Genomic DNA, 12,211 nt, shown 5'->3' on the forward strand with positions numbered 1-12,211 from the left:
GCTTAGAGGCAAAATGGTCTGTGTTGTCCCTTACCAGTGCAAGAGCAATCCCCTCCATTTTGAACCTAAACCTGGCATGTCCTTTGAACATCCCTGCAGCAAGCAGCCCCTCTCTCCTACTGCCTGTAGTTTTAAATTTTAAAACTATAGGCAGTAGGAGAGAGGGGCTGCTTGCTGCAGGGGTGTTCAAAGGACATCAAATGCAGAAGCACGAGACTATGCCCAGCTTTAGATTAATAATTTCTTTATTAATGTAAAACAAATGCAAGTATTTATATAAACACTGACATTACAAAGTACTTGAACTGGCAGGAGGGAAGGGGGAAAAAACGAAAACCTCTACAGATGCTTCTAATACTGTCCCAAACAAGACCAAAATGCTCTGTTCCTTGGACAATCAATCACTTATACAATAAACCACTTTAATGGTCACAAATAAAGTCTTTGTTTCAAGATACAATGCGCTCTGATGGGGTGCTGGGGAAGGGGGCATATAATGGTTTTTGGCCGATCTCCTCAAAGTCATAGATATTGCTGCACTGTTAATAAAAAATATATGCTTCTCTGTAAAGCATTAAAAAAAATATCCCATGGATGGTGTCATGGAGGCTTCAGCTTAGAGGCAGATATCCCAAAACGCAAAGTTGTCTCCCTGCTATTCCTTGGGGTTATTTCTTGGTTGTTTTGCGGATCAGTGCCATCCTCTGAAACGATAAAGGGAAAATACAGGGAACAGAGTCTGGAACATGGTTATTTCCAAATCAAGCTGGGAACATGGCTATATAGGAATGAGACTGAAGAAACACAGGGTCCACAACAGGTTGCTTATGCAATACCATATGTTGAAAGTAAGCTCTGGTGAACAGTGGTGATGTATCAAGAACTACAGACACAAGCCCTGTCTACAATGGCCTTTAAACACTTTGGGAACCACACTTTAACAGTTAAGATGGGCTCTAGCTAAATCCATTTGTAACTTGATTTGTCTAACTTGTGGGAGAAGCCAGACTATAAGCCATGCTGAGAAATGTTCCAGCCTGGATCCTTCTCAGGCTTGTACAAGCCTGTAGGCAACGTTCTACCATGAATTAGCCCGATCTGTGTTTAAACATTGTTCTTTAAGTCTATCTGAATCCTAGCTTGGATAGATCCATAGCCAGAATGTTTAAAAAAAAGGTTTTCAGAGAGTCTGTGCTTCTCTCCTTGGGAGAAATTCTGTCCGGAGTCGTCATTTTGGTTTGGTGATTCTACCTTAACTCTAATTTCACTCAATCATTAGCACATTTTAAATATTTTACTTGCATTGTGCAGTGAATCAAAATCCACTTTAAGGCCCTCTGTCCACACCGGCACAACGTTTTATCCCCAGTGTCAGAAATGGAGCTGTCACGTTACCATGCTGGCGTGTTTCACGGGGGTAGAGATTTTTATTGATGGCTTTGGCCTTTGACTTAAAAAACTCCAGCAACTTCCAAACTAGGAGCAAGGCAGAAACCAGTACTGAACAAGTAACTAACAGCTGACATTCCAGGACAAGCACAAGTGCTCTTCCAAGAGGAGCCCCAGCCAGATATTTAAGGTCAGAGAGGAAACAATTTTCAGCTGCCCCTATATACAATGGCAACAAGTCACTTGCTGCCACGTTGTGCGGTAACCGTTTGTTTCCAGTGGAAAGGACTCTGCAGCTGTCCTGCAGTAGCTCAGTAAGACCTGAGTCACTGTTAAATACATGCATGGCTGCTGCCATTAGCTGACAGAGCCATCAGCCATACATTTTAATACGGCGTTTAACAAACAGCAAGACTTGCAGTCCTAGTCACTCTTGATCATAGTATGCAAATGGTATCCCTGGACTCCTACGGTTTTACAGACAGGGATTCCCTCCAGTCAACATGGATTTTTAAACTCTTCTGGAGAGAGAGCTTTCTGGCTATTCACATGTATGTTGGCTCCATGCAGAATGGACCATGAAAAACCAGTCATGCAGCATTGTCTCATGGTCATGGTTGTGTTTTGGCTCCTGAACTGAGTGCCTTCTCCCTGACTGCTTAACTGCCTGTGGATGAAGGGTTGTTTTGGGCTCCTCCTTGGAGCGTCAGAGGCTAGGTGAGAATTGCTCTCCAGCACTGTCATCACTAACTGCAAGGTCCACTGTGCAGGGAGCCAGCATGACAAACTAGCAGTGTCTCCCATGGAGTCTCCCAACAACTGAGTCTCTACCACAACCTGAAGCGTGTGGCCACCAGTTAAGAGGCGAGAACCTAGCAGCACCCAGGAATCTCCCTGGCTTAGATTGTCGCAGCCCTGGGAACACACTGCAGCGGGAGTCTAAAGGAATATCCAAGCTCCCCACACTCATCAGGATTCCCTTCTTTCTTGGACACAATACAAGAGTGGAGATGAACAAGAGCAGCCCTGGCACGTGTGGTGGGAGTTGGACAAGGACTCTGCTTGTATTGACCCCCCGACATTTGGCTTTTAGTGCATTCGCAAGGGGCTCCTCACCTGTTTGTGAGCTTCTGTAGTGCAGGCTTTTTTGTATGGCCGGATTTCTTCAGAACCAAAACCTGGGATCCACATGTTCCACTGGCGTTCTGGAACAGAAAGCACAGATCCCTGCCTAAGAAAGCTGTGCAGAATGCCCAACACAGGGAAGCCCTCAATGTACCAGAACAATAAGAACTAGTTAGAAATAGAGTAAGAACTATTCAGTGAACCCCCCTGGTGCCAGGGCTGCAGATATTTCGTGAGAAATGGGGGTGCCGGGGAATCCGGACTCCAGTGACTAAAGGCATTTAAAGGTTATTTACTGTTTGTACTGTGCTTGCATCTAAGGACTTGAGTCAGGGTCCTGTTGGGCTGGATACTATATACACCTATTATAAACAGCCCCTACACCAGAGATCTTACAATCCAGGTTGCAGAATGGTACAAAATGGCATAAACATGCATAGGAATAGGAGAGTTTGGAGGAAGAGAAACATCTAACTTGTACCTGATTCCCAGCAGGACGCCTAGACAGCCATCCTAGGCTCAAGCTTCCATACGTTTCAGTTAGACTATTTCCCTCAAATGTCCCTATTCAGGGTTTGCCCTAGTTGTGTAGTGTATCCAGATCCCTACCCCAAGGCCTAGCACGGACAATCCCTTTTCAGGTACTTCTATCCCTCAGTTCTGTCTCCTCACTGACGAGATACAAATCTCTTACCGAGATGCAGCTGGACGTCCTTCACTTCCAGAGTGTTTGATTTGCGATGCCGGGCGAGCTGGCAAGCAGCTGTCACCACGCTCTCAATGAAATCATCAGCAATCTGCAACAGCATCTGTGGGGGAGTAGGGGGTTGAAGAAAGCAGCACCTCAAACCCCTTCACATTTTTCGATGACTGTTACAGTCAAACAATGTAGTGACCACTATGAAATTCAGCCCTCAGGAGCCACTGCTTGCTGAAAACAGTCTGACCACACCCTACAGAAAATCCCCTGGGACGTCTGGGAGAGTCACCAGCAAGAGCTGGTTAGTAAATTAGAATAAATACCTCTGAGCACCAGCAATGTATATGGACCTTCAGCACCAGGTCTGATGCTGACCAGAGCTTGTGTAACAGCACCATAGTATGAACCAATCCTCCCTGTATTGGGTAAGGGGCTATGACAGCTCTGGACTGGCTCTGCATGGCCCGTTTTACTGGTACGGGTTGTCACACATGGCCTACCTCCTCCACATCCTCATCCAGCTGCTCATTGGGATCCACCTCTCGCACCAGGTCCTGCAACTTCTTCTTGGTTAAAACCTGCGGGGAAAAGGGGGATGATTTCCCACACTGCATTAGCAATCTGACTGGCAATGCGCAGCACAGCAGCAAAAAATAATAAAAAAAAATTCACTCAAACTGCCCCCAAAACTGTCAAAGGTCCAGGCTGTGCACAGTACTGACAAAATGGAACGGCACAGAAACACTGGGCAATAACTAGGCGTTCTCAAACCTACTTGGCAGCTACAAACAAAGCAATGGCCAACGGGCCGGAATAATGAATACGGCCGTCCTCCCACGTGAGACAACATTTGGTACCATCTCTTTCAGACCAAAATACTGTTGATTAAAGTGTGCTGGCAAGAGAAAACAATTGCGTAATGAGAACTCTTGAAGGGTGGACTGTAAGTACAAGGATAATTTCAGTAACTGCAGGGTTATATTATGGGCGAAAGATAATATTTTACATTTCTATGGTGCCTGTCATTCAGAAGTGCTTCAAACAAGATACATACACCACAGCTGGGCGGAGGACAGCGGCCAATTAGCACAGAGCATGCTGCACAACAGCAAGGAAGGGAGGGAGGATTTTATTAGTTATTGAGCATCAGCAGCATGCTGATTGTTGCAGGATATAAAGGGACAGTGATCACTCTGTCCCAAAAGTCTTACAAGGTAAACTAGATACATTTGGTTCAATGACACTGAGGCAAACCCCTTCTCTTTTGAGAAGTGCCAAGGAGTCGAATGTCCACAAAGCCTGAGTTTAAAAAGCACCAGAAAATCTACACACAAACTGTGCGGCAGTCAGTCTGTTTCCCAGGGTAGAATGAAAGGCTAAGTCAAAGCTACTGGGATCTGATCTGTGATTCCCACAAGATTAGGGAGTTCAGACATGATTATGCTGTTGAGCTACCCCCCTCCAGGGGAGCACGACCTTCTTTCCATCTCAGCTTCTCTCTTGGTTCTTCTGAAGCGGAGCAACAGCCTCCATTCCAGCCCCAGCATTGCCACAAGAATGGGACCGCACGGGGTGGGGGATATTTCTGCAGGAGAAGGCATGGTGTTGGAGAAGACTGAAATCAGATACCTTCCTTTTCCGGAATACGTCCCATTTTGTTGCCAGAATGCATCCAATGCATGTGTGTGTGTGTTAAAAACTGAAAACAAGTGTTGCATTATATGCGTAAAATGGCAGCTGTTTGACTGTGGTGCTGCTTCCTCATTGTCCCGAGCAAGTATAGGTTACCTACATACACAGTAGGTTGGAGCCAGCAATCTGACTTCAAAAGCCAGGTTTAAACTGACCTTTTGACTGTTTTGACCTATTTCAGGGAGGCCGAGGAGGGGACTCTAGCACACTGCCCTACACTTGTTATGATGACCTACAGCATTGGAAGACAGATTTTCATTGTAGTCAGTATTTTGTTTTTCATACAAGCCACACTTTGAATGGGATTTTCTGATCTCTTCCTGATGTGCATCACTAGGAGACTAGATGCAACCTGCAGCTGATCCATACAGCCTGTGTCTGATTCAGATTGTAAGCTCAACAGAGGCAGGAACCGAATCTCTGTGTAGTGCTGCGTGAACCGTGGGTACTCAACTGATCAGTTTAATTAACGTAAAACATTTCCAGGTCATTTAAGGGAGAGTAATCAAACTATGGGAGGGTCTGAACAACTCCCTGCTGGCCAAGATCTCAAGTGAAATTACCTGGTTGCTTTCAGGACTTAGGCGTCCCCCTCCACTAGGAGTCCCTGGCATCTTTGCCACGGTGGTACTGTTTGCCATGGAGCTCTGTGGTGGCGTGTTGGCTGGTTCCGGCTTTATCGAGGAGAAACTGGATAGGTTGATCAAGGTAGATGGGCCAAACTGGTTCATAATCTGCTGGGCTTTAGTCTTTAAATCATACAGCTTGTCAAGATCCTGCTTCTTTTTGGGGTTGTGAGGACCCAGACCAATCAGCTGGAGAAGGAAAGGAACACCAAAATTAACAATGGGGTAAAGGTGTGAATTTAGAGACTGGATTTCACTCCCTAAACTCCCCCTCGCTATCTGTACTAAGACCATATCCCATAGGCAGTTCCTGGAGGCTTTCAACTTAATCCGATACTTCTAAACACACTTTGAGGGGAGGAAGGACGTGGGTGGGAAAAGGAAAATATTTTCGTACATTCAAAATAAAACTTTAAGGGAAGGCATTATGGTTGCACAGATTTCACTGAATGGCGAACCGATGATGGGTGTGAAGTCTGACTGAGCCAGCCTGAGTATATCCTGAGAATGTTGCATTCCCTCTTCCAGTCTAACACCAAAATTCAACCCAGGCCTGAATCCTCCAGACCTGTGAAAGGTCTTTTCCCTCTTCTCCACCTGTGCCTCTTTGGAGGTCTCCATACTTACTGATTAATGACAACCTCCTGAGGTATAGTTGGGAAGATTTCACTAAAGAGGAAAAAATCAGATTATAAAAACTCCTCAGGGCAGGGACTATCTTTTTGTTCTACGTACAGCGGGGCCTGGTCTATGACTGGGGTCTCTAGGCACTATCACCATATGAGACTCTCCATTTTTCCATTTCAGACATCTGCTTAGTTGGGAAGAGGGGAAAGCCGAGTACAAGCTCCTTATGTAGCTGCACCGGTTAGAACCTAACACAGAGCAGGAAGGCACAGTTCTAGCGTCTGCCACACAACACCCACAATGCATTTCAAATCTGACTGGTAATTATTCCCGAACCAAGATATTTCCAACAGCCGGGCAGTTTTGCAATGAGAACAGATATTGAAAGGCTGGCGTAAGCCCTAGAATTCAATTTCACCTATAAACCTTGTCAGCATTAAGCCAGGTCTCCTAAAGTGACATGACAGTAGAAAACCCTGCTTTGCCTCTAATTCCATTGATTTACTTGATTCCTTACTTCCGTTGAGGGTTTCAGCTGCACAACATGGAATTTAGTGGACTGTCAAGCAAAGGCCAGGACTAATTTCATACGCCTAACTAACGGCCTGCTCTTTCCGGATTAGCCATAAGATTCTCAGACTAACTCATGTCATAGGCCACTAAACACCAGATAACTTTTGGACTGAATCCAAACTGGCAACCTAGGTTAGTAAATAAGGTGTAGAACCTTGAGACATCTACTCTTCCTAGCACACTACTACAGACCCGCCACTTGGCTTCCTTGCAGTCAGATCTGTGGCCCACAGCTCCATAATAGCATGGCTCTGTCCAAACTTGTGTTCTTCAGTTACCACCAACAACGGTCAAGGAAAACTGCAGTGATTAGTACTAATGCACACATATTTATTACATTGTTTGAACTATCAGAGTAAGAGATTTCAGATGCTTTTACAAGTCTTTCACCGTTCTACTATCTCAGTTCAATGAATGCAGTTGTCCTGCTTCTGCCACTATTTTGCTGATAGTTCAGACCAATAAGTAGGTGGTTACATAGAACATGCATCTCACTATTTGAAAGGACAGATATTAAGCCATGAAGTGACTTTTAAGTGGAAACTTTAATAGCAGCCTATATTAACTCTGAAAAATCTTATTGCCCGTGCATTGAGGCAACTGCATTTTCTGTGTCTGAACATAAAACTGGTTGTGATGACAATTTTTGTATTTCTGACTTTTATTTTAAGTGATTTATTTTCCATAATTAGATTTTGGAGTCTCAAATTCTCTTATACTGCAGTTTTCCTCAAACTTTTCTACAAAACAGCACCCTCTGGAAATGTCTCTTCTCACGGTGACACAAGTGATGCAAGCTGAAAACAGGCTACCAGGAAAAAACAAAACCAAAACAGATCAAGGACATTTATATATAAATGAAGGGAAATAATATTTTCTACCTTTTGTAGAAAATGTGATTTTCCCCTATAACTGCATTAAATTCTTTGTTAGTTTGTATTAATTCACACAGAAAAAAATCACTCAAAAATAATCACACAAGAACGCTTAGCCAGTTGATATTTTAGTGTTTCATTCCAATGCTCAAAGTCATGCACCGCTGTAAATATATTACGTATATTTTTCTTTTTAAAAAACAAACAAATGCAAGTCACTTCATGTAGCTCTGATATCAGTTTCTAGCCCAATGTTAACAGATTTTAAAATAATGCAAAATCCCTGTGTTCGTGCCTTGGGATGTTTTTCAATCGTACAGAGCCCTATAAGCTCTTTGTTGGCATTTCTGGTGTGAGGCCCCTAGAGCATAGTGCAAGAAGCAGACGAAAGGATTCCAGGATTTCTGCTTCTGACACTAGCTGGCTGGGTGATCTTGGGCCAGTCACTTAGCCCCGTGCCTCAGTTTACAAGGTAGGAAAATCTTACCTACAACGGAGGGGTCAGAAGACGTGAAATGCTTTGAAATCCTTGGGCAAAAAGCACTATATTAATGCAGAGCAATTTTTACCCTCACCTCTAATTTCAACCTTTGGGCATAATCAAATCATCAGAACACAAACAAGATGTGGATGCACAGGTTTCAACATCAAGTCCTACATGCCACTTCATGGCAAGCTCAAGCAATTTACTCACAGCTATCTGAGTGTCTAGATCTTTAATTACATCAGCAACTGCTGTGGGCCCAGTGAATGGAGCGGCCATTTTCCAAAAGCTTCCTGTAAGTAAATAGCCAGTGTTAACCTAGTCTCCCCTCCTACTGTGCTACATACTTCTCATTCCCACAAAGATACCAGTTATTTTGCATATCACCTACCATATCATAGGAAGATCAAAAGGAAACAAGCTTCAGCAGACAATACACACCACAACATAGGTATGCCTTGTCCTTATTAAAATGATTAGATGTAATTTTTCTGGGTGTTTAATATGAAGCCTTACTTTAAATAGTAATTGTGAAGCTAGCATACCTTGTCTTCTGAAGTGGCAAGGTATTTCCCAGGATCCTCAAGGGTGAAGGGAAGTCTACATTTACGTCAAATCTTTGTTTTTAGGCTAAAAGTTTAAGTACAGGGCTAGTTGGTATTGGATTAGAGGGCACTAGAGTACAGATTTTTGCAACAATAGCTTTCTTCCACAGCAGGACTATGCCCCATGGCTTGTACTGATGCCACTAGAAGATGCAAAGTTACTTATAGTCTACACAACAAGATAACTTGTTGAATCATTTGCCAGAGTGCTTCCAGCTCCCATTTCCAGGAAGAAAAGACATTAAGCAAAGAAATCTGTACAGAGAAATTAAAAGTAATCTGCAAAGGATTTTTTAGGAAATTTGGATGTACTTTTTTTTTGGCTTCTTTATGATGGATAAAAGCTTAAAGAGTTTTCTTAATAGCTTGCTTTTTAATTTAGAAATCTCAGGACTGTCATGTCTGGTCATCCCTTGTTTTGCTAGAGGACCTCTTTGGAAGCGGTGGGTATCTCAGGAGAGGTATGTTGCAAGTATTTATACATTAATTGTAAGGGCAGAATTGGCTGAATCTTTAAGAGATCTCCTTTCTACTAAGCGTTCATTAGGCATTGGAGTGATTTATGTATTCAAGTTTTTAACTGTGGCTAAAAACCTTCCTCCCTCTCAACTGTTCTGCTTTCAGCCTTGCAAAGTCGTAGTTTAATTATTTCTCAAGTTATCACAGAATCTTCCAGGATAATGAAAACCAGAATTTCTAGTGTTAAAAATTAAGCAGACAGGACCCATTCCAGCCTCTCATGCTCCTCAGACCAAAGAAAAGTTACAAATTCCGTTGTTTTCCCCTTTGTAGGTCACCTTTAAGGGTTTGATTCAAACCTTAACATGTGGAGAAAAATATGTCAGCACACTTTGTAAAAGAAGCCACCGAACACCGGCACTATGGCTGATTATATAGATGGTCATGGATCTTATACTAATTAATCAATATAATAATCAATCAGGTGCAAAAACCTAAATATGAACACAGAGGCCACCTATCTTTACTTTAAAAAAAAATCAGTTCCACCACTTCTGAAATGAAGAGCCCATTTTTGAACCAGTTTAATACATTGGACATCAGGAGAACACATTATACAATGCATCCACAGCCCTACTCAGGTTTGTATGAACAAGCTAAAAAACAGAACTGTAGAAATACATTCTGTACCCTAACACAGTTCCATAAGGTTCTTCTTTGTGTTTGAGTCAGGAATAAATCATCTCTCTCAACTCTAGGAAAATGTATACTGTTTTCTTGCGTATCACAGCAGACATTAACTCATTTAAAAAACGTATACAGTGGGGTTCTCTGTGGCTATGCTCCATTAACAAAGGTTGAAAAATTAATCTCATGTCCTCACAGACTTCTAAAACGTCAGTCTCTGAATGCTCAACTACAGTATAATTAAGTTTTCACAGACATTTAGGGAAATCTCAGTAAATTCTGCAAGCTTCCTGCATTGAACATGGACTCCTAGGTGCAATAATAATGCACTAATTATGACTGGATAGTGTGCAATATATATTCTCAACAACTAACAAGTTCTATTTTCCAAGATAACATCTGTGGATTTGGCAGAATATAAATGCTGCATTTAACTAAGGAAAAACGTGTAGAGCCCTGTGCGAATACAAAATTTGTATCTGAATTCAATCCACAAACATGGTCCGCTGATATCCACAGATTTGCGGGGTTCTAAAAATGTGTTTTTACTTCACATTTCCAGGTCCAAAGTCTTCTAAACAAAACACTGCAGGATTTAACATGGTCTAAGTATTTGCTTATTCAACATGTGTCACTTTGGACAGAGTAGGCCATTTTTTCCCCTTTAGAGATTTTTTTAAGGCATACTTCCCTAGCACTTCAAGTTTTTCTCTTAGCTACCAAAAATATAATATGGCATCTCCAATGATATGCAAGGAAAAGGACCATGCATACATTTTCTAAATGTGAGAACACAGAGGGAAATTTCAGTTTCTCCTATAGTTGTACCCACTGTCTGAAGTAGTTTTTCATTGCATGAACAACTGAATACTCCATGGGAGCTTACAGGTGTTCCAGTCACACGGTAAGAGTTCAGAGCTTTCTCTTTCACTTTATAAACTCCAGTACACCACGAGTGAAGTCATTGGGCAATTAAATGGATCTGCCATCTATTTTCAAATCTCATTTGAAACCAACTTTTTATCCTTAGAGCTTTGAGGTTTTCCTTCTGTTATTTTTCCCCTCTAAGGCATTTAAGAGCTAGAGTTTGGATTGAAGATGCGATACAAAATAAAATTAGACTGCACTTCGCATTTGAATTTAGGACCCCGGGACAGGGTGACCAGATGTCCCGGTTTTATAGGGACAGTCACGATTTTTCACAGGTGCTGTCTGGTCGCTCTACCCCAGGATGAGTTAAAGATTTGGTATCCCTGACATCCCCTTGCTCTTGGCCGCACTGTACCCACCTAGAAGGGCGCCCTGCTGGGCTGGAACAGAATCCTCCAGCAATGACTTAAAGTCTGTGTCCTTCCCATGGCGTTTCACTCCCAGTTCGTGCACCCCAGGCTCTGCAAGGGGATGCTGGAGATTAACCCCCCCCCACTCCCCATGCTGGAGGCGCCTCTCTGGTGATGCCGGGAGAGCGGGACCGCTCCCTAGAGAGTCTCCCAGGGCTTGGCCCGCCTGGGAGCACAGGGCGGGGGGAGCCCTGAATCCCTGCTGGGGTCCTGCCTGGGAGCGCGGGGAGCCCCTAACCCCCGCTGGGGCGGCTGCTCCCCCCGTCTCTCCCCCGGGGGGGGAGCCCAGCCCCGGGCGGGGCCCGCACTCACCGGCGCCCCCGCCTATCGCCCCATGTTCCGCGGCCGGATCCCCCGGCTGAGCTGCTGCCGGCTCTGCGCTGCGCTGCGCTACTCGCCCCGACCCTCCCGCAGCAGCAGCGTCCTTCCGCCGCCGCCCGGAAGCGCTCACCCCGCGCCCAACCAGCGCCTCCCTGGCACAGCTGGCACGGAAACGACGCTGGGCATGCGCACAACGAGCAAGCATCCCAAAAGGCGCATGCGTCAACTCCCCACCCCCGAGAAGGCGCCTCTGCCGGTTGTTTCCCGTCATCGACTGCGCATGCCCCAGCCCCCCCTCAACCTCTGCGCAAACTCCCCTAACCTGAGGTGTTTCCATGGCAACGCAACGGGTTCCCCATCTGGCCTTGCGCAGCCCCCCTACCCCGGGCACTTAGGCCCCTTGGCGGCCCCACCGTGAATCCCGCTGGGGGTCCCGCTGCCGTCCCGCGTGCGGGTAACAGCCACCCAGGGGCGAAGGGGAGTGAGGGGGGTCAGGTAGATTCCCGCCCCCTCCCCCGGTCCCGCGAGAAAGGGCGGTGCGTTGGCTGTTTAAGGAAAGGTTGGACGCGGCCAACGAGATGGCTCAGGATGCGGCGGCCGCTTAGCTTGTAGGCGCGCTAGAGCCATGTACAGCGCCGAGCACCGGGGGGGCAGGTCTGTGACTGCCCCGCCTGGGTGCTACCCTATGACACGTTCCTATGGCGCGGT

The 12,211-nt window shown here is 45.0% G+C and overlaps 1 protein-coding gene across 2 annotated transcripts; it reads right to left on the reverse strand.

The window, feature by feature from the left end:
* Positions 1 to 403: 403 nt before the first annotated feature.
* TAF12 (TATA-box binding protein associated factor 12) lies at positions 404 to 11,631 on the reverse strand. 2 transcript variants are annotated; one of them, XM_039511802.1, is made up of 7 exons: positions 11,495 to 11,627; positions 8,302 to 8,384; positions 5,470 to 5,721; positions 3,715 to 3,792; positions 3,209 to 3,323; positions 2,506 to 2,594; positions 404 to 704 (listed from the first exon to the last, which is right to left on the reverse strand). In XM_039511802.1, exons 2-7 carry the CDS (start codon positions 8,368 to 8,370, stop codon positions 669 to 671), a joined length of 639 nt encoding a protein of 212 aa, XP_039367736.1. In that variant the 5' UTR covers positions 8,371 to 8,384; positions 11,495 to 11,627; the 3' UTR covers positions 404 to 668. The 2 variants fall into 2 exon arrangements, with proteins under 2 accessions (XP_039367736.1, XP_039367735.1); XM_039511801.1 differs by lacking the exon at positions 8,302 to 8,384 and having other exon boundaries at positions 11,495 to 11,631.
* Between the last annotated feature and the right edge of the window lie 580 nt (positions 11,632 to 12,211).

Source organism: Mauremys reevesii, linkage group 23 (assembly GCF_016161935.1).
Source record: "Mauremys reevesii isolate NIE-2019 linkage group 23, ASM1616193v1, whole genome shotgun sequence".
Lineage (NCBI taxonomy): Eukaryota > Metazoa > Chordata > Testudines > Geoemydidae > Mauremys > Mauremys reevesii.